Raw genomic sequence first — 22,573 nt, 5'->3', positions numbered from 1 at the left:
GGAAATTGAGAATTCCTGAGAGCCTGCCAGGGTAAAAGCTGCACCCTTCTATCCCTATGTTCTGAATTGGCCAGGGACTTCGGTCTTGGGACACTCCCAGATCAGAAGAAAGGATCTGCCTCTATGGTTGCTTCTCACTGACTGAGCCTCCGTCTCGCTTCTTAAATCCGTTCTTAATCCTGGTCCCTCTCCTGCTCAAAAACCTCCCATGGCTCCTATTGTCCACAGGATAAAGTCCATACTTGGGCTCTGAGAGACCCTGCTATAGGCATGGAGGCCCTATGCTCAGCCAAAGAGGTAGTCAGTTTCTTGGGGTCAGGGACAACACCCCGCCCAACCCACCGAGGTTAGACCTCACCCTGAAGCCTCCCAATCCCCAAGAGCCCCCTGTTGGCAGTCAGTGAGGCCCAGGCAGAGGTGACAGCACCGTTTTATTCATGAGAATCTGCAAAATAAGGTGGATGGATCACAGAGTCACTGCAAGCCTGCGCTCAGGGGCTCCACCCGCAGCCAAAGCCCGCCCTCGGCGCGCAGGATCAGCTCCGGCTTCCGGCGGGGCTCAGTGTGGTCCGGCAGGAACCGGAAGTGCAGCAGCATCAGTGCCAGGACCGTCTTCATCTCCGCCATGGCAAACGCCTGCCCGATACAGTTCCTGCAGGCAGGAGAGTGGACTGTGACTGTGCCCAAGACCCTCATTTGGGTCCCATCACTCCAGGAGCCTGACCCGGGACCCCCCAACCACACCCAGCTCAACCTGAGAGATATAGAGAGGGGCTAAGCATGCCTGGGACCCCCATGTGGGCTTGCATGTCCTGGAGTCTGGGCCAGACTCCAGGTCCCAGGTCAGACCAGCAGATGGAGAAGGGGATTTTGAGCACTCCACGGACTCCTCTAGGACCTACTCATCCCCATTCCATGGACGTTTTCCCATAAACTGTGAAGGAGTGGAGGGAAGAGCTGGAACTGGGACCATCTACAATGTCCCCCTTTTTCGACTCCCGCACCCATCACCCCATCCCTGCCTCAGGCACAGGGCACTCTTACCTGGGCCCTGCGGAGAAGGGAATAAAAGCCAGAGGTGACCTCTCCTTGCTGTTCTCTGGGTCGAAGCGGTAGGGGTCATAGACCTGCAGGTGAGATAAAGGTTTGCTGGGTGGGGTCTCCTAGGTCCAGCAACCTTGTTGGAGAGACAAATGTGTGTGTTGGGGCGAGGTGATGTTGGATTTTCCTCATCAAAACCCTGACCCCTCCACTAGGAACATTGGAATTGACAAAAAAACAAAACAAAAAAAGAGTAGAGGATGGGAGTGGTGGTGGTGAATGAGGAAGGCAGCACCTCAGGATCCGGCCACACGGTTGGGTTGTGATGGACACCTGTAATATTGATGACGCAGATAATGCCTGTGGGAGAGAAGGGGGCAGTCAGGACCAGGATCCCCTGAAGGGCCCATCTTCCTACCTGGGAGGCTCCTCCCCCTGAGGCTGTGGGCACCTTTTGGGATGACTCGGCCATCTGGGAGAACAATGTCCTGTGTGCAGTGTCGGGAGATGAAGGGAGCTGGGGGATGTAACCGCAGGCTCTCCTTCAGGCACATGGTCAGGAAGGGCAGCTGGGCCAGGTCGTCCCTAAGGAAACACCCCAGCCCCAATCATTATCAAGGGAACGAAGACACAACTCTCCACCTTTTCTATTTCCAGATGAGACCTTTTCTCCCTGTCACAAAATAAACTCCATGGGGATCAAACATTTGAGAATTTTCAAAAGCAGAAAACAATTAGAGAAGCAGACAATTAGAAAAGTATCAGAGAAAATTTAGCCAAGCAGTTAAAAATAAATACTCTGATGAAAACACCAGAAGCCAGCGGTAAAAGGTTAACAAATTTGCATAAAAATAAACATTTTCTGTGGCAAGAAAGCAAACTCAAATGCAAATGAGTGACAAAATACCCAGATCCAATGTTTTGCTCTTATTTGGCATGGTACTACAGATACCAGAAAGTTCAATTAGGCAAGGGAAAAAAAGAGTCATGCAATTTGAAATGTGGGAGCAAATGTATCATTTTGGCAGATAATGATTTTACACTTAGAAAACACTAGAGGCCCCACTGGAAAATGTTTATAAACATTTAAGATCCAGCAAAAGAGCTGAATTCTCTGCTTAATCTTTCTTCTTTTGCAGTGGCTTTTTAAAATTTTAATATTGTGTGCACGTATTTGGTTCAGAATTTGAGAACTTTAAAACATAATCCACCTCTATGGCCCAATGCCATTTACTTCTCCCCACACGTTGCCAGATTATTATCTTTTTAATGTGTGCTTTCTGGGCTAATTTTTAGCATCTTAAAAAATTATATGGGAGCACAGCGTCTACTATAGACACTATTATGTATCCTTTATATGGGAGTGGGGGGCTAGAATGGAGTCACTGTTGCCCTGGCTGGAGTGCAGTGGCACAATCTCGGCTCACTGCAACCTCCACCTCCCAGGTTCAAGTGATTCTCCTGACTCAGCCTTCCAAGTAGCTGGGACTACAGGCATTCACCACCATAGCCAACTAATTTTTTTAAGTTTTAGTAGAGACGGGGTTTCCCCATGTTGACAAGACTGGTCTTGAACTCCTGATCTCAAGTGATCTCCCCACCTTGGCCTCACAAAGTACTGGGATTACAGGCATGAACCACCATGCCTGGCATGTATCTTTTCTCATTTAACAGTGTATCACTTTTTCATAGCCCCTGGGATTTATGTCAAAATAAGGTTATCCCTACTCTGGAGCTATGAAATAATTTTCTCATGGTTCCTTCTAGAGCTTTTAGGACTCTTTTAGAAAAAAATGATTAATCTGAACGTTATCTTGTCATAAGACACGAGAACCAGGTTCAGTTGCCTTTTTTCCAGAAGGCTTTCCAGTTGTCCCAAGAACTTTTACTTAATTATCTATATTTTTTCTCTTGATACACAACACCATCTTTAGCATGTACTGTGTTCATTGGGCACAGAATTTATTTGCATAAATCGTTAGTTTTGCCATGTAGAATTAACCATCAACTGAAAAGATAATAAAAGAAAATATACTAGTCAAAATAATATAAAATACCTGGATTAAACTTAAAAAAAAACATGAAATCTCTGTATTTCATTATAAATTTCCCTCAATCCAAATAAAACACACACATTGCCATGCAACAAACGTTTGTAAGGGTTGATTTAACAACAACAAAAAAAGCCAGTCTGCCAGATGTTAAAACCTATTAGAAAATCACAGTATTGGGAAGCCGAGGTGAGTGGATCACTTGAGGTCAGGAGTTTGAGACCAGCCTGACCAACGTGGTGAAACCTCATCTCTACTAAAAATACAAAAATTAGCTGGGCGTGGTGGACAGTGCCTGTAATCCCAGCTATTCAGGAGACTGAGTCAGGAGAATTGCTTGAACCCGGGAGATGGGAGGTTTCGGTAAGCCGAGATCGCACTACTGCACTCCAGCTAGACTCCATCTCAAAAAAAGCAAAAAGAAAAAAAAAGTCACAGTAATAAAAATAGTATGGCAATGCCATAAAAAAGGATGCATTCAAACAACTAAAAAGGTTAGAGACAGACGTGTGAATAAGTGAAAACTTCCCATCTGCTAAAGGAAGCCCCACAAAACTCTGGGAAATAGATGGATAGTGTGATACAAAAGAAAATATGGACAAATGTAACTTCATAAAAATTAACTAAAGCACCCCCCAAAAAAGTCAAAAGGCAATCTTTTGCAACAAAAGACAGAAAAAAATCATTAATTGTGATACACATTCTTATAAGTAAATAAGAAAAAGAACCCAAAGAAAAACAGCAGAAAATATAAGATGATCACTCCCATAGAAAGAAAGTAAGTGGCTTATCAACTTGGGCAAAGGATGCTCTTTCTCACTCTTATTTAAGAAAATGCTCATTAAAAGATGAAATGTGAAGACTGACAAAAATTTTAAATTTAATAATACAATAATACTATTGGCAAATTTGTGGGAAAGCTTGTGCCATCAAACTCAGCAAATATAGAAATGGATTTGCAATCATTATTACAATTGTAGAATGCAAATGGTCCTTGATTCAGCAATTGCATTTTTGGGAATTTGTCCTGCAGAGATGCTTACACATATGAGCAATGGTCACTGTAGACACATGCCAATTGCACAGGTTTAATTTAGCAAAAGGATGAAACAAGCCAAATATACATGGATAGGGAGACGTTTAGATAAATATCTATTGGGAGAACCCACCCCAATATTTCAATGTAGGTTATTTCTATTTTCCATAAGTGTCAGCCAGCTGAGAAATAAAGAGAGACAGTATAAAGAGAGGAATTTTACAGCTGGGCCACCGGGGGTGACATCACATATTGGTAGGACCATGATGCCCACCTGAGCCTCAAAACCAGCAAGCTTTTATTAAGGATTTCAAAAGGGGAGGGGATGTAAGAACTGGAAGTAGGTACAAAGATCACATGCTTCAAAGGGCAAAAAGCAGAACTACTAATAAGGGTCTAACAAAGATCAATTCTGAGGGAACAGGACAAAGGGCAAAAGCAGAACTACTGATAAGGGTCTAACAAAGATCACAAGGCAAAGTGCAAAAGCAGAACTACTGATAAGGGTCTATGTTCAGCAGTGCACGTATTGTCTTGATAAGCATCCTAGACAACAGAAAACAGGGTTTGATAGCAGAGAGCTGGTCTGACCACAAATTTACCAGGGCAGAGTTTTCCCCACCCTAGTAAGCCTGAGGGTGCTGTAGGAGACCAGGGTGAATCTCAGTCCTTATCTCAGCCACATAAGACAGACATTCCCAGAGCGGCCATTATAGGCCTCCCCCCAGGAATGCATTCCTTTCCCAGGGTATGAATATTCCTTGCTAAGAAAAGAATTTAGCAATATCTTCCCTACTTCTACGTCCATTTGTAGGCTCTCTGCAAGAAGAAAAATATGGCTCTTTTTGCCCAAACCTGCCGGCAGTCAAACCTTATGGTTGTCTTCCCCTGTTCCCTAAAAATTGCGTTATTCTGTTCTTTTTCAAGGTGCACTGATTTCATATTGTTCAAACACACATGTTTTGCAATCAATTTGTACAGTTAACACAATTATCACAATGATCCTGAATTGACGTACGTCCTCACCTTATGAAGATAACAGGATTAAGAGATTAAAGACAGGCATAAGAAATTATAAAAGCATTATTTGGGAACTGATAAATGACCATATTAAAATGAAATCTTCACAATTTATGTTCCTCTGCTGGGGCTCCAGCTGGTACCTCCATTCAGGGTCCCTGACTTCCTGCAACAAACATCCACAGAATGGAACACTGTAGAGCTACACTAAAGGAGAAAATGAGGATCACTAGTCCTGTCACACAATGCAGGCCGGAAGGTAAATCAGTACAGAGACTCTGGAAGGCAAATTGACCATATCTACAATGATTGGAAATGTTTATACAAGTGTCTTCAAGAAAGGGATGGGACAAATAAAACATGGAATGCTATTCAGCACTCAGAAAAAATAGCTATCAGACACACTATTAAGTGGGAAAAAAAACATGTTCCGAAATGTCCATAAATGTAAATACCATAGGACAAAAAATATATGGAACATAAAAGGATAGAGATGATAGAAAGATATGTAGATAGGTTGATAAACAGACAGACAGTTAGATGACAAATCAGTATCTCTACAGGCCCCCTTGGAGAAAGGGAGATTAGGTGGGGTAGCAGGAATGTCAAGGATAACCCTTGTCTTATCTGTAATGTCTCATTGAGTGCAAGAAGAACCTGTTCTCATCATTGCTTTTGTAATTCAAAACTCATTTTCCATGTGGTATATATACAGAACGGAGTGCTATTCAGCCTTAAAAACAGAAGAAAATTCTTTCATTTGTGACAACATGGAAGAACCTGGAGGACATCATGCTAAGTAAAATAAGCCAGGCACAAGAAGACAAATAGCACGTGACTTTAATTACCTGCGAGATCTAAAATAGCTAACACAGAAATCATAGAAACCAAGAAGAGAATGATGGTTACCAGAGAAGGGAGGAAGAAAGAATGGAAAGACATTGGTCAGAAGGTACAAGTTTCTGTTACACAGGAGGAATAAGTTTTGAGATCTATTACATGCATGGTGACTATAGATGATAATAATATATTTCTCAAAATTGCTAAAAGAGCAAATTTCAAAAGTTCTCACTACAAAAATGATGAGTATATGAGATGATGGGTATGTTTATTAAATTGACTTAATCATTTCACATTGTATACATATATCATAACATCACGTTGCACCCTATAAATATATATAAGTAAAATCTGTCAATTAAAAATAAAAACAAATATTCCAAAACTCATATTTTGAGAAAAAGAAAAGCTCCCAAAGATATATTGTTAATGTGAAGATATGTGTCTACTTTATTTCTTTCTATTTCAATAGCATTTGGCGTACAAGTGGTTTGGTTTTATGGATGATTTCTATAGTGGTGAATTCTGAGGTTTTAGTGCACCCATCACCCAAGTGTATACTGTCCCCAATATGTAGTTTTCTCCCTTACCCACCTCCCAACCTTAATCTCCGAGTCTCCATAGCTCATTATATCACTCTGTATGTATTTGTGTCCTCATAGCTTAACTCCTACATATAGGTGAAAATATATGGTATTTTGTTTTCTATTCTTGACTTACTTCACTTAGAATAATGGCCTCCAGCTCCATCCAAATTGCAGCAAAAGACATTATTTCATTCCTTTTTATGGCTGAGTAGTATTCCATGGTGTATATATGCCACATTTTCTTTATCCACTGATTGGTCAATGGGCACTTAGGTTGGTTCCGAATCTTTACACTTGTGAATTGTGCTACTGTAAGCATGTGTGTGCTTTTGTCTTTTTCATGTAATGACTTTTCCTTTGGGTGGATACCTAGTAATGAGATTGCTGGATGGAATGGTAGCTTTACTTTCAGTTCCCTGAAGAATATCCTTACTGTTTTCCACAGAGGTTGTGTTAATTTCATAGCAGTGTATGAGCATTTCACTTTTCACTACATCCACAACATGCATCTTTTGTTTTTGAACTTTTTAATTATGGCCATTCTTGTAGAAATAAGGTGGTATCTCATTATGGTTTTAATTTGCATATCCCTGATGATTAGTGATGTTGTGCATTTTTTCACATGTTTCTTGGCTGTTTGTGTATCTTCTTTTGAGAATTATCTATTGGTGTCCTTTGCCCACTTTTTGATGGAATTTTTTTTTTTCTTGCTGATTTGTTTGAGTTCCTTGTAGATTCTGGATACTTGCCTCTTGTCAGATGGATAGTTTGCAAATATTTTCCCCCACTGTATAGGTTGTCTGTTAACTCTGCTATCATTGTTATTATTATTATTATATTATTATTATTATTTTGTTGTACAGAAGCTTTTTAGTTGAATTAAGTTCCACTGATTTATTTTTGGTTTTGTTGTATTTGCTTTTGTGGTCTTGATCATGAATTATTTGCCTAGGCCAATGTCCAGAAGAGTTTTTCCAAGGTTATCTTATAGAATTGTTAGGCTTTCAGGTCTTAGATTTAAGCCTTTGATTTTTGTACAAGGTGAGAGATGAGGATCTAGTTTCATTTTTCTACATATGGCTATCCAGCTTTTGCAGCACCATTTATTGAATAGGGTGTCCTTTCCCCTATTTATGTTTTTGTATGCTTTGTCAAAGATCAGTTGGCTGTAAGTATTTGGCTTTATTTCTGGGTCCTCCTTTCTGTTGGTCTAAACGCCTACTTTTATACCAGTACCATGCTGTTTTGGTAACTGTAGCCTTGTAATGTAATTTGAAGTCCAGTAATGTGATGCCTTCAAATTTTTTCTTTTTGCCTGGCATTGCTTTGACTACACGGGCTCTTTTTTGGTTCCATATGAATTTTAGAGTTGCCTTTCCCAGTTGTGTGAAAAATGATGAAGGTATTTTAATAGGCAGTGCATTAAATCTGTAGATTGCTTTGCACAGTATGATCATTTTCACAATATTGATTCTTCCAATCCATGAACATGGGATATGTTTTCACTGGTTTGTTTCATCTATGGTTTTGTCCAGCACTGCTTTGTAGTTCTCATTGTAGAGAGCTTTAACCTCCTTGGTTAAGTATATTCCTAGGTTTTTTTGTTTTTTTTTTTTTTGCAACTTTTTTTTGTTTGTTTGTTTTGCCCTGTGAGAGTCAGAAGGTGGTTCTCAGGTCACTGGGGTAATGTTCCAGAGGTAAGTATAACTGCCCCTACCTCACAGAAGAGTTTGCCAAAGGAGTGGAGAGTAGCAGGTGGCAGTAAACCTCATCCAGCTCCCATGCAGTTGGCACAAGGTGGGTCTCACACCTGCAGTGTTCCACTCATAGCACTGGATTTAGATCCAGGTAGTCTGTGAACAGAACTAAGACTTGCCCCAGGCAATAAGCTTTTCCCACAGAAATAGCAATGCTTTCAGGGCACGCCCTTTTTTGTCCCTGTCCAAGGCCAGGCACCCAGCTCCTGAACTCCTGTCTACAGCACACTTCCTGCTTGCCTTCCAGGTTCTGTTCAAGGGAGTTCATTCCCACTCGAGGTTTTATCAAGAAATTCAGTTGGTCATTTCGTTCAACCTGTGACCCCTGCCTGAGCTAGTTGTCTGACTTCCCCAAGGCCCCCTGTGAGATACAATAAGGAATGGCTTCCCTCAGTCCATGCTGGAAATTGGGAATGCCTGAAAGGCACTTCCTACTGCTGCTTCTACTTTTATATTTCTCACCACTCCTTAAATCAGTTCAAGCCCTGGGTAGAGTTAAGGCCTTCCCCTGTGGTCTGGATTTTCAGATTCCTCAGTGAAAATGTGTATCCTCGAGGCAGTCTCTCCCCCTCTCACAGTCTGGGGATTTACAGTTTTTCACCTGTCTTACAGAGTAGGATGCAACCTGCAGCTTCTGTTGAAGGATCTGTGGATTCTTTTGGTTTTCCTGTTAAGTCCCCGTGTTGTTTCTTGGGAAAAGAAAGTTCACAGTGTGAATCTCTACATACTATTCTGTCCTTCCACATGGGAGAGCACACTGACATTGCCTCCAATCCACCGTCTTGGGAAAAAATACTATGTCTATTTTATACGCTCTTATTTGTATAGAAAAAGTGTGTGTTCATATAAAGTGGGCATCAGGATAGCCATTTTCTGGAGGGACACACACAAAACCATTCATGGTAGAAACTGCTAGGGTGAGACTTAAGAAGGAAGCTCCTTTTGATAAATTTTTGGACACTTTTTTTTTTTTTTTACAAAGTGCACAATATTACTTGATATTTTGGTTTTTAAAAGCACAAAAAGTTTTGCCACCTTTCAAGACTGCTGTGCTGAACAAAGATTTCGATGGGAAGACACTGCCTCCAAAACACCTGTCCAGTCCCTTGCCTCCTCTCCATCCCCAGCCCCTGGCCTGGCTCGGGTCCCAGAAGGTCTTCACTGGGACTTCATTCTACAGCTTGTCCTCTATCCACAGTAGCCCTGAAAACATTTTTCTGGCGCCCAGATATGACCTGTCACTCCCCTGCTGAACCACTTGTTACGGCTCCCCATTGCCTTTGGGTTAAAATGGAAGCCATTACCATTTTCCCATGCCTTCCACAGCCGGACTCTGCTTTCAATGCCATGGTTATTATCTCATCATAACTCAGTTCCTTCCTCTCTCATTCTCTCTCTGTCTTCTTCTCTCTTCCCTCCTCTCTTTATCTTGCTCTCCCTCACTTTCCCTCCCTCTTACTTCTTTCTCCCTTTATGACCATCTCCTTCCCCCAATGCACAAACCTCTCTTTCCCTCTTCTCCCTCTCTCCCACTCCTCCTTTCTGCATTTTTGCCCAGCTTGTCTTTTTCACCTAGAGCACTACAGCATCCAAACATCTACTGATCATCATTCAGGGTTTCAGTTGCACTTTATTATTTTGGTTTTTTACTTTTTTAGAAATGGGTTCTTTCTGTATTGTCCAGGTTGATCTTAAACCTGACCTCAAGTGATTCTCCCACTTCAACCTCCTTGGTACTTGGTATCACGAGTGACAGCCAACACATCTGGCTTGAAACACTTTCTACACTCCCAGCCATGCTTCTCTTGCTCTCAACTCCATCCTTGCCCATGTGGACTGGGAATGCCCTGCACTGGGACTGTTCCCGCTAAGCTGGGAGTACCTGGAAGACATATCCATAGGCAGGGTTCTTTCCAGGTCTCCAGAGCACAGAAAGGTGCTGGGAACAGAACTGGCATTGGAAACGTGTATGGAAGAGTTTGCTGAATGAAGACTGAATGGATGAATGATACAGGTGTTCTAGACAAAGATACATGACTTTTACCCCCAGGTCTTCCTTACAACTCCCTGGACTGGACTGGAGGGTGGGAATTAGTGAACAAAAGAGCAAACTTTCAGGAAGTAAAGATGTTCAAAAAAATGCTAATTCAGAGAAAACAAGAAAGAAGTGAAGGTAAAATTCATTGATTGAACATGTCTAGGTGTCATCATCTGCCTTCATATATTGTCACTAGTTCTCTCAGCAGACTAGGACACTCTGTCCCAAAAGCCTGAAAATTTTCCCCTGCCAGCCAGGCTAGATACCAAGTTCTGCCTCTGGGCTCTACTACTAGTACTGCTAGGCAATAATGGAAGAATTGACAAAAACAACTTCCCCTTCACCAGCTGAGCAAACATTCAAGAAGTGAGGATGCTCGAAAAATATGATATTTCTTGGAGAAAAGAAAGAGAGTGGAGGGAAAGTTCATTTGTTGAACATGTGCAAAGTGGCATAATCTCTCCTTACATACTGTCACCAATTCTCTCAGCAGCCCAGGTCTTTCGGTCCTAAAGGCCTGCAACCTTTCCCCTGACAGCCAGGCTGGGTATCAAGCCCTGCCTGTGGTCCTCTGCTTTTATACCCACTATGTAATAGTGGAAGAATCAACAAAACAACTCCTCCACCCCTCCTCACTTGGGGAGCAGAACAAATGATGGGCTCAGGAACAGGCCAGAAGAACCTGCACTCACCATTCAATCTCTTTAGGATCGCGATCCTTCAGGAGCTCTTGCACCTCCTGTCGGCAGCGCTCCTGGTATTCTGGGTGCCTCGCAAGGTTGTACAGGATCCAGGAGAGACCACTGGCCGTGGTGTCATGGCCTGAGGAGCAGCCAGGTAAGCTTGACTTCAGCACCAGGGGTGGACAGCGCCCAGACATTGAGGCCCTCAGGAGGATGGAGGGAGGGGGAAGATGGGCAGAATGGAGTGATCCAGGGTCCACCCACCCGGATCCTGAGATGGAGGGACCTTTGTCCCCACTGTAGTCCCACACTAGGACCCTCACCTGCAAACATGAAGGTGTCAGCCTCTGCTCTTATATCCTCGTCTGACAATGCCTTCCCATCTTCATCCTGAAGAGACAGCAAGACACACACACACACACACACACAAATTATACTATCTCTGAGACTTCAAAGTCTAACCAGAGATAATCTCTGAAGCTCTGGTCTTCTTCTAGAAACTCAAATCCACTCTGCACGTCTAGATCTCTCTTGTTCACCGTCACCAGAGCCCCAAATTCAAGGGCTTCCCCCAGCTCCTTTGCCTCCCCTTTGGACCTTGGTGGCAGGAATCAATGGCTCTCGAATGTTTTCTTTTTCTGCATAATACAGACTTTCAGAGAAAAAGATACTGGCAACCTGGGGTACAGGATATTTGAATGGCAATTTGTGTGGGAGGTTAGAAATTATGTATTGCTCCAAAAATATTTGCTCACATTCTAGAGTGGTCAACTCAGAGAGTCTTATCTTTCCAGAAGATATTTGGGTTATAAAACTATAGAAATTGCCATCTCACAGTAGAGGAGTAGTTTATACTCCAGAACAAAGCATTCTCTCTCTCTGTCTCTTTCTCTCTCTCTCTCTCTCTCTCTCTCTCTCTCTCTCTGTCTCAACTTTCACCCTGTAAGAAAGAAGAAGCATATGAGCTAGCTGTCCTATATAAGATATAAGACTCATCATGGGGGGGGGCCCTCTCCTATGGTGCAAATTCTTGTGCATTTACAGGTAAAAACATTGTGTTGCCCTAGGAATGGAGAGCCAGCACTACAATCCTACTCTGCCTGATGTTATTGCTGTAAATAGCTAATGGGCTGCTATGATCCAGGGGTTTGGTGCATCTGTCATCATAGATATAGACATAGACATAAACATACAGATATACATAAAAATGTGAAAGACTAACACAATAACTTGTAAGTCAAGTAAAATCTCAGGCTCTTCACAGTTTCAAAATTAACAGTGCCCCGTGAGCTGCATGCAATAAAGTCATCTCTAAAACCTGTCTGTGACCTTCCCTTTCTCAAGCATCTTCCATGGCTCCCAGTGCCCTTTGGATCAAGACCAATTTATTTCACCTGACATTTGACATCAAGCTCTATTCTCTCACTTAAATTCAGATCGTAGAGAAACCCACCTTGCTCAGCAGAAGCACATCAATGAAATCCAGAGTCTTGGACTTGGCTTTGTCCTTGAGGAAATCATCAATACCTTGAGTGGGGAGGGTGCGGCGCCGCTCCTGGATGACGGCATCTGTGAAGTTGTGCACCAGGCGGCAGGCCCTGCGGAAGCGCCGCCCGTCTTGGGTGAGGTAATACAGAAAATCCATGTGCTGGAGGATATGCTGGCTTCTTTTCTCTACAAGGGCACTGAGCTCCAAGATGGTGGCAATATATTCACTGGGCCTCCTGCAGGCCAAGGGCAGAAAGGGAGGCAACAATGTAACATATGCAAAGCCCTAGGAACACCTCCCACCAGCAGCCAGGAGCTACCTCCCATCAGGAAACTGAGTATCTAGAAACGGATGGTCCTAGAGATGCATGGTGGGTATCAGTCATGAGATTGACTCTCCAGACTGTCTTCTCTCCCTGCGTCTTATCTCTGAGAGAGTAGTCTCCATGCACCAAGGCACCTAGAGTACAGCTTGGACACCATGTTTCTCTCCTCTCTCTCCCACCCAGTATCCAGTACTGATCATTTTCCTTACCAAAAGTGTCCACACAACTCAGACTTCATCCTCTTCCAATTCATCCCTGCTCCAGCTACCCTCCCCCCACCCCAATAACCAACTGTCTCTCTTCTCTCTTTCTCCCTCTCTCTCTTTCACCATGTAAGAAAGAAGGAGCAGCCAGGCACAGTGGCTCACGCCTGTAATCTCAACACTTCCTGAGGCCAAAGAGGGCAGATCACCTGAGGTCAGGAATTCGAGACCAGCCTGGACAATATGGCGAATCCCCTCTCTACTAAAAATACAGAAATTACCTGGATGTGGTGACGGGCTATCAGTTTCCCACACAGCTCAACTCTTACCACATTCATCATCAGCTGAAATTACAAAAGCTCTCCGGAAATCTCTTGATAAACTTCATACCACTTTTCCTGATTTTCAGGGTCCTTAATATCTAGCCCCTACTTCCACAACCTCGTTTCTACTGTCTCTTGTACATGCTTGGCTCATCCTAACCTTCTTGCTTTTGCCCAAATATTTCTACCTACCTGGAAAGACAGCCCTTTCTCCTCTTCCTCGACCTTCAAAGCACAGCTGATACAAATCCTCCAGAAAGGTCCTTCTGGTTACTTTGCTCATTCCTCCCTCCCCAACTTACTCCCTTTGGTCCGAGGATTCACATCCCAGGCCCTGGGAAGGAACTCACTCCTGACAACGGCTGTCAAAGCTGAAGATGCATTTCTGCAGACTGTCCAAGGTCATCAGGCTGATGTGCTCAGACATGTTCAGACGACTGCTGCCCTCTGAGGCCAGGTGCTGCCACTTGTCCTGGCCAGAGAAGTGAAGAGAGCTAGAGCTGGGCCCTGCCTCCTTTGTGCTCCTCCCCAGCCCCAAACATCAGGATGGACTCCCCCACAACCAGCCTGCTGGTCCTTTGCCCCAGGAACCCATTGCCAGCAAGAACCAGACTTGGATGGGAGCAGAAGCTGTTTGTATTAGGAGATGAAGACCCATGGCTTGGAGTCAAGAGACCAGCATTTAAGTCTAGCTGTGTCTCCTGTGCTCTATGTGCCCTTGGTCAACCTATTGCACTCTTCTAGGTCCCACCTGTCAAATATTCAATAAGATCAAGATGATCTGCTTTGGGGCCAGATAAACCAGGATAGAATCTCTGCTCCACCACTCCTAGCTCACTTCCTGGCTGGTTGAACTGTGTCCAGCTCTCTAATCTCTCTGGCCCTCAGTTTGTCTATCTGCAATAGGACAAAAATAACCATAACCTAACAGAGTTATTAAAATTAAATTAGACAACTTATATCCTGGCATTGGGACATGACATTTTTTCAGGCATATGATGAGTGCCCAGTAAATGTTTGCTTTATTCATCTCCATTGCAATAAATTTATTTCAAAAATATCCCTGTGTTGGAAGAGGCACTTCTTCATCAGCCCTGAGCATCCTTGCTGGGTATGCCACCAATACAAGACCGTGATGTTCTTACTTGAGCCATTTCTCAGAGTTGTGTTTGCAGAAAACAACCCGGAGAGACAAGGCAGTGACTCCCCCTGGAGCAGTATCAGGCTTGTACTTGCCACTATTAAAGCAGATTCCCTAAGCCTAATGCCCATTGTCTGTCGTACAATGTACTGCATGAGCAGACTACTATAGAGGCCCACCAGTGTCACCCCCATGGAATTTAGGTTGACTCAGAAAAAGGATACAAACCAACAAGAAGTACATGTCACTTATTGTGCCATGAGTAATCAACTACCCTTTGTCTCTGACCCAGGAGTCTTGTGTCTTGTGTTAGAATCCATGAAACAGTAACGAGCCAACTTATCAGCTTGCATATTTAAAAAAGTCCTAGACACTTCACAAAATCCTGACCCCCAATTCTTCACTTCTCCCTGTATTCACACCCTTTGCACAGTAATTTTTCAGCAACTCCCATTAAGAGATGCATTCTATTTTACACCCCTTTGAGTCTGTACTGGACTTTTGACTTCCTTTGGCCAATACAGTGTGATGAAATGATGGTGTAGTAACTCTAATAGACCCAAACCTGGTTGAACTTTGAAGCATTGCAGAGATAATGTCCATAGACATTGCAGCCTCCTCTCAGTTTCTTGGAACCCAGTCTCTGCCATGTGAGCAACAGGGTGCCTTCTGGAGGCAGAGAATCACATGGGGGACATCCAGGTGTCACAGCGGAGGCCATCCCAGATCAGCCTGAAGCTAGTGAAGCCCCAGACATGTGAATGAACTAAGCCAGGATCAGCAAAGCTGCCCACCTGACCCACAGCTTCTCATGTGCCAAGAGTGATCCCTTCTACATCCAGAAGAATTGGCCAGCTGTCTCACAGACTCGTTAGAAATCATAAACCCTTTTTGCTCTAAGCCAGTGAGTTCTGAAGTTGTTTGTACTCAGCAATGACTACTACGCAATCTTCACTTTTACTCTCTTGAGTTTACAGGGATTCTGTGAGAAAAACACAGAAATTGACACCTTCTGAGAACCTACTACGTGCCAAGTAAACGACCTTTTAAGTAGGGATTATCCTCCCCATTTTACAGATGAGGAAACTAAGGTTCAGAAAGGAAGAGCAATGGCCCAATGTCATCCAGAAGAGCCAAAATTCCAGACCAGATCTGTCCATGCTTCCTCCACCCCAAGACTCCAGCTGGGACCCAGAGTTCAAGGGACTCACGAGCATGATGGTCGCACTCTTGTTGAAGATCTTTATATAGGGCTTCAGGATGTTGAAATGGAAGGCGGGTGTCAGCATCCGACGGTGGTGGCCCCATTTGTCACCGCCACTCAGCAGTATCCCTTCTCCTAGTAGGGCAGCCAAGGACAGTGGGCAAGAGCAGCACCTTCCCCCACGCCTGCCCAAGGTCACCCCCAACCCCTTCCACCTGCAGGTACTCACCCAGCCAGGGCTTCAGAAACCTGATGGAGAGAGCATCCTTGGGTGCAATGGCAGCTGGCATGAATGAGGACCATCAGGGGCCATGTAGAGGGCAAGAGAGGAACTTCAGGTGTAGGGCAAGGCTCCCTACCCGCACTTTCCCCACTCCATGCCCAGCATAGCGGGAAGGGGGCCAAGGGCAAAAGACGAAGGGAGGATAGAGGAAGAAGGACCAGCCCAGGCTGCAACAGCACAATTGCAAATGACACAACCTAACGGGGCATAGCACAGCCCAGCACTCCTTGACATGGCTCCTATATGTCCCAACATGTTCTGCAACAACCGAGCACAGCTCCACACTCTACAAAATACCTTTAAAGGAGCCCAGGACACCCTGTCTGCCCCAGCACTCTCTGTCATCTCCTGACATGGACCTGAGATAGTCTGACATGACCTCTGTGTACCCCACAGACAAGCCCCAGATAGGGTTTAAATATGATTTCTTAAATGTCCCAGACATGTACCAGGTGTAACCAAGACTTTTCTTCAAGCATAATAGGAATGGATTTCGAAACCTGGCTCAGGAAGACTAAAATAATGACTCTGACAATTCCAAAGAGACCCTAGCTCCCAGACCTTGGACAAGCTACAAACGTGGCAAAGAGATGACAAGGAGGAGAAAAGACAATTTCAAATCACATGTCAGAGAAGAACCAGAAAGTCTCTGACATACCCCAAGTGTCCTTGGCCAAAGCTGAGCCACACACATGATGCCTTCCCCATATGATCCCAGGTTAAACAGAAAGGATACAACCAGGTATAATATTGAAACTATAGGCTGTTTATGGGACCCCTGGGGGAAAGGTGAGCTTTCTGACAAGACCTAAGCTGCTGGGACCCATGGTTGACACCATAAAGAAAGACTGCCTTAAAAGAAAAATTGATGCAGAGAAATGGTGAAATTAAGAAAAGGAGACAGATTCCTGATGATGTTCATTGACACTTGGTTTCAGCCATGCCTGAAGACCACCGTCCCTGGACTTTACACTCCTTTGATTCTCTTTATTTGCTTAGAGCACACAAAGTTGAGTTTCCGTCACTCACAACTGAAAGAGACCTCAGCAGCCAGAGAGCTGGTGACCTGCACAGAGTCACTAAGCATTTTGGGGTCAGAGCCATAGTTTCTGTGGGATGCTGCCACTTCCCTTGCTCAGCCTGGTGTGTCCAAGGATGAGAAGAGCAAAGAGCAAGGGGAGATCAACCAGCTGGGGTGGGTTCTCCTATTGGAGAATCCTGAAGCCTGCAGGAGGAGGGCAGTGATTGTAAGGTGGATGAGTGACAGGATGAGGTAGAAGGAACAGACCCATCATAGGTGGACGTCACATAAATAACAGCCCAGATTCTCCGCCAGCCACAAGTCCTCCTACCACTCTGGGCTGAGGGATGGACAAGGCTGGTGCCAGGACTGGCTGGACCCCCAAATACCAATGATGCCCACTGCATCATCCTGCCACACACTTTAAAAACATCCCACTTATTGGTCCAGACTCAGCTCCAACAACTCCTTCTCCAGGAAACATTCCAGCCTGCCCCATCAGACACCCAGTTCTCCTCTAGGTTGTCACATCCATCTCTCTCTTGCCCATTCCTGACCCCATGAAGCTGGAAATGTCTCTGTCTAGACCCGTCTCCTCAAGCATGGGGGTTTCTTCAAGAAAGGGCCCTGAATTGAGGCGTCTTGGGGCCCCAGTGGTGCCCAGAACACCAAGGCAGGGAGCAGAAGGCAATGGAGGGAGAAGACATTGAGATGGAAGTCTCAGTGATGGGCATGAATACTCAAGGAGGGGCCTGGGTACTGCAGGGACCACACAGAGGCTTGGCTTGGCACCCACCACCACAAACTCCGCATGGGTACCTGAGGCATTGGTGATAGACCGGATGGTGTCAGGGTGGCATAAAATGATGAAGGGGATGATGGGACCCATCCATATCATAAACCCCTGGGAATAGGTGGCCGACATCTGGGTCAAGTTCTTGAAGCCCTCCTCTGTAGGAGTGATCTGAAAGCAAGTCAGGGGGCCGTCAACTCCTGTGATGGTTAATTCTAGGTGTCCACTAGACTGGGCTAAGGGATGCCCAGATAGCCAGTCAAACATTATTGCTGTGTGTGTCTGTGAGGGTGTTTGAGAAGAGATTAGCATTTGAAGGTAAGCAGGATGGAAATAGTAGGTGCAGAGGAATGAGTGAGTGAGGAGAAGAATGAGTGAGTGAGGAGAGGAATGAGTGAGTGAGGAAAAGAGTCAGTGAGGAGAGGAATGAGTGAGTGAGGAAAAGAGTCAGTGAGGAGAGGAATGAGTGAGTGAGCAGAGGAATGAGTGAGTGAGGAGAGGAATGAATGAGTGAGGAGAGGAACGAGTGAGTGGGTAGATGAATGAGTGAGTGAGGAGAGGAATGAGTGAGTGGGTAGAGGAATGAGTGAGTGAGGAGAGGAATGAGTGTGAATGTGTGAGGAGAGGAATGAGTGAGTGAGGAGAGGAACAAGTGAGTGGGTAGATGAAAGAGTGAGTGAGGAGAGGAATGAGTGTGTGGGTAGAGGAATGAGTGAGTGGGTAGAGGAATGAGTGAGTGAGGAGAGGAATGAGTGAGTGAGGAGAGGAATGAGTGACTGAGGAGAGAAATGAGTGAGTGGATGTTGAAATGAGTGAGTGGGTAGATGAACGAGTCAGTGAGGAGAGGAATGAGTGGGTAGAGGAATGAGTGAAAGGGCAGAGGAATGAGTGAGTGAGGAGAGGAATGAGTGTGTGGTAGAGGAGTGAGTGAATGGGCAGAGGAATGAGTGAGTGAGGAAAGGAATGAGTGAGTGGGTAGAGGAATGAGTGATTGAGGAGAGGAATGAGTGATTGAGGAGAGAAATGAGTGAGTGAGTAGTGGAATGAGTGAATGGGCAGAGGAATGAGTGAGGAGACGATTGAGTGAGTGAGGAGAGGAATGAGTGAGTGGGTGTTGAAATGAGTGAGTGAGGAGAGGAATGAGTGAGTGAGGAGCAGAATGAGTGAGTGAGGAGACGATTGAGTGAGTGAGGAGAGGAATGAGTGAAGGGGCAGAGGAATGAGCGAGTGAGGAGAGGAATGAGTGAGCAGAGGAATGATTGAGCCATCTCCCTTGCTTCTCCGGGGTCCCAGACCCCAGCCACCATGAATACCCAGCTCCCTGAACCCCTACTGGAAGTCCCACCCCTCTGGAAGTCCATCTACCCTGAGACCCCATACCCCATCCAATCCATTGAGGGCATGAACAGGACAGAAAGGCAGAGGAAAGGAAGAACTTGCTCACTCTTCTGCAACTGGGACATCCGTCTTCTCCTGCCCTCAGAACTCCAGATACTCAGGCCTTTCTGGACTCTGGCTGAATTTACACCACCAGCATCACTGGTTTCTGACTTGCAGATGGTATATCATGGGAATTCTTGGCTTCCATCATCACATTATCCAATTCCCATAATAAATTCTTATCTCTCTGTCTCTTTCTGTCTCCATACATACATGCACTAGAGGTAAGAAGAAACACCCTATCTGTTTCTAAGGAGATTCCGTTTCTAGGAAGAACCTCGAATAATGCTCCGCCCTAGAAGGAGCCACAAGTCCCCCTGCAGCCACCGGATGTGGTGCAGCATCTGCAGTGAGCCGCGTGTCTGGATTCTGAACAGCTGCAGGGGATTTCTGCTGACCTCTGCTCCTTCTCTCTTGGGGCTGTCCCAGGATCCGAGGGTAAACACCAAAGCAGAGAGAGAAGACAAGCTGTCTGCTCAAGAGGATGTGTTTTCTCGTCCTGGAAATGATTTCAGTCTGGGGATTGCTATATTGGAAGGTCCCCATGGGAGGAGGTTTGTGGGCAGCAGTGTGGCCTCAGGACATATCCCTAGGGCTGGTTCCCACATCCTTTTGTGTCCTGGCTGGCCCACATGGGCACTGGTTCATCCCACAGACTAAGAGTCTGCATGTTGAGGGCCCTCCATTCTTAGCAGCCCCCAGGGGAGCGGAGGTGACTCTAATGTCCATCATGATGGCAGCTCCTACCTGGGAGAGCCTCCCTTATGCCAGGCTCTGTGCTAGTACCTCCTGTGGACATGTGGACATGCCCATCAAACCTGCCACTTGTAAGTGAGCAGATGGAGGCCACATCCCCCAAAGGGGAGGACTGGTTCAAGTCAGAGGGCAAGGTTTGAGAGTGTCAAGGACGGCTTCTGAAAGGGGAAGGGAGTGGGCAAATTATATCCAGGTTGGGCTACAGGGCTCATTTGGACATCTTAGTGGGGAAGAGCACATTGTCTGTGGAAGGGGATGGGGTGGGAGACTGCCTGCTTCTCTTCTGGTCCTGCTGTGTCCTTCCATGGGGAAGGAAGTCAGAGCTAATTCCTGTGGGAAAGCAGCAGCCCAGAGATGGGCAGATACAAGCAAATAGGCCAGTCAGGGAGCAGCCTCTGTATAATGGGTTCAGGAGGCCTCAAGTCCAGCAGAGTAGAAGGTGGGAATGCCAGGAGAGCCCTGCTCTGTGCACCCCACAGCCATGCAGGAGCCTCTGGGAGGTGCAGTAGTGTAGGGAAGACAGGCAGGAAAAGGATCCAAGCAGGCTGAGGTGGAAGGACAGGGAGGTGAGAAAGGATTGGGATGGAACTGCAGAGGAATGAATGAAAGAGGAGAACAATGAGTCCGTGGGTAGAGGAATCAGTGATTGAGGAGAAGAATGAGTGAATGAGGAGAACAATGAGTGAGCGAGGAGAGGAACGAGTGAGCGAGGAGAGGAATGAGTGAGTGAGGAGAGGAATGAGCGAGCGAGGAGAAGAATGAGCGAGCGGGTAGAGGAATGAGTGAGCGAGGAGAGGAATGAGTGAGCGAGGAGAGGAATGAGCGAGTGAGGAGAGGAATGACTGAGTAGGTAGAGGGATGAGTGAGTGGGTAGAGGAATGAGTGGGTAGAGGGATGAGCGAGTGAGGAGAGGAATGAGCGAGTGAGGAGAGGAATGAGTGAGTGGGTAGAGGAATGAGCGAGTGAGGAGAGGAATAAGTGAGTGGGTAGAGGAATGAGTGAGTGAGGAGAAGAATGAGTGAGTGAGGAGAGGAATGAGCGAGTGAGGAGAGGAATGAGCGAGTGAGGAGAGGGATGACTGAGTAGGTAGAGGGATGAGTGAGTGGGTAGAGGGATGAGTGAGTGGGTAGAGGGATGAGTGAGTCAGGAGAGGAATGAGTGAGTGGGCAGAGGAATGAGTGAACAATTGCCCTTGCTTCTCTGGGGTCCTACGCCCCAGACACCATCAATACCAAGCTCCCTGAACACCATTCCTGCTCTTCTGGAAATCCGTCCACCCTGAGACCCCAGACACATTTTGCTGTCACACTCACCAGGCCCAGGTGACCCCAAAACCAGTTCTGTTTTGGGGGCTGCGGGAAACACTGGAGCCGGCGGCGGTTGTCATAGAAGGCGTAGGTCCAGGCCAGGACGCGGGCAAGGAGCCAGGAGCCCACAACCAGCATCAGGAGCAGCCCTGGGGACGTTGCCACCGGTCCGAGGCCCAGCCAGCGCAGGCTCAGCAGTGACATCTTGCAGGGCAGAGGGGATGGAAGGTGAGGTCCTGAGGCCCAGGGAAGAGCTCCAGAAACAGTGGAGAAGGGCGGGATCAGGAACTACTGAGGGCAGGGCAGGGAGGGCTCAGAGGTGGGTAAACAACGGCTGAGATCTAAAGTCCAGAAAGGCCCAACCAAAACCAACAACCAAGTGGCCTCCAGTGATCTGGTAACCACACAGAAAGGGAAAGAGATGGGCTGATTAGAGTCCGGAAGGGCCCAGCCTGAGTCCTTGGGAATTTGCTAGGAGTTCAGTTACCAGGAAACCACCAGTTTTCCATGCCAGCAGCTTGTAGCCACCCCAGCCTTGGGCAGTCCCCTCCCCATTCCAGGCCAGGACCCTCTAGCCCGGCCACCCCCAGCCTGGCACCTTTTGTCAGGAACAGCCTGTCCCACAGAAACTCCTCTCCGCTTCTGCTGGGAAGTCTTTGGCCCTGGTCCCTGACCTAGGGAAGGCCTTAGGAGGCTGGGCTGGGCTGGGATGGGCTGAGGCAGCCAATCCCCACAGTCTGGGTGTGTCTTCCGTGCCTGGGCAGCCAGCCAAAACCTGGGGTTGGGCCAGCTGGGTGCAGCTTAGGGTGCTCCAGCACGAGCACTGAATTCTCAGGTCTCAGTACCTTCTTGGCAGTGTGCAGGGGAAGTTGGGGGGTGGTTAAAGGGGAATCTGAGCCCCAAGTTTACCTCCACCCTGCCCTTCCAAGACAAGGGCATTCAGATAAAAGCATATACTTACCGTGAGAGTTCGCAGCCAGCTGAGCTGAGCCAGGCCAACCCTTGTCCCAGATCATCTGGGCTCCTCTCCAAACATGGGCAGGGAGGATGTCAGGCACCATATCTGGTGCAGACTTAGGAGATTCAGAGACAGAAGCCTCTCATCTCTGGCTTCACAACCTGGCAAGAGTTCAAGTCCTGCCTCCAGGCAGCCAAAGGCCTCAGCTGAGACCTGACTGCCGGAAGCAAGAAGAAGGAATGCAGCCCCAACCCCACTGAAGATTACCAGCGTCGGA

The 22,573-nt window shown here is 46.2% G+C and overlaps 1 protein-coding gene across 3 annotated transcripts; it reads right to left on the bottom strand.

The window, feature by feature from the left end:
- Positions 1-412: 412 nt before the first annotated feature.
- CYP4F12 (cytochrome P450 family 4 subfamily F member 12) lies at positions 413-22,005 on the bottom strand. 3 transcript variants are annotated; one of them, XM_011763722.2, is made up of 13 exons: positions 21,937-22,005; positions 21,345-21,542; positions 17,862-18,006; positions 15,968-16,021; positions 15,746-15,873; positions 13,744-13,865; positions 12,507-12,777; positions 11,377-11,443; positions 11,063-11,192; positions 1,493-1,626; positions 1,337-1,401; positions 1,045-1,127; positions 413-652 (listed from the first exon to the last, which is right to left on the bottom strand). In XM_011763722.2, the coding sequence occupies exons 2-13, from the start codon at positions 21,540-21,542 to the stop codon at positions 475-477; spliced, it is 1,575 nt and encodes a 524-aa protein (XP_011762024.2). In that variant the 5' UTR covers positions 21,937-22,005; the 3' UTR covers positions 413-474. The 3 variants fall into 3 exon arrangements, with proteins under 3 accessions (XP_011762024.2, XP_011762101.2, XP_011762193.2); XM_011763799.3 differs by lacking the exon at positions 21,937-22,005 and having other exon boundaries at positions 21,345-21,906; XM_011763891.2 differs by lacking the exons at positions 413-652; positions 1,337-1,401 and having other exon boundaries at positions 1,460-1,626.
- Positions 22,006-22,573: the final 568 nt, after the last annotated feature.

This window comes from Macaca nemestrina, chromosome 20 (genome assembly GCF_043159975.1).
Source record: "Macaca nemestrina isolate mMacNem1 chromosome 20, mMacNem.hap1, whole genome shotgun sequence".
Taxonomy (NCBI): domain Eukaryota; kingdom Metazoa; phylum Chordata; class Mammalia; order Primates; family Cercopithecidae; genus Macaca; species Macaca nemestrina.
The sequence above is the reverse complement of the archived record's forward strand: the minus strand, read 5'-3'. Positions and strand labels throughout refer to the sequence as shown.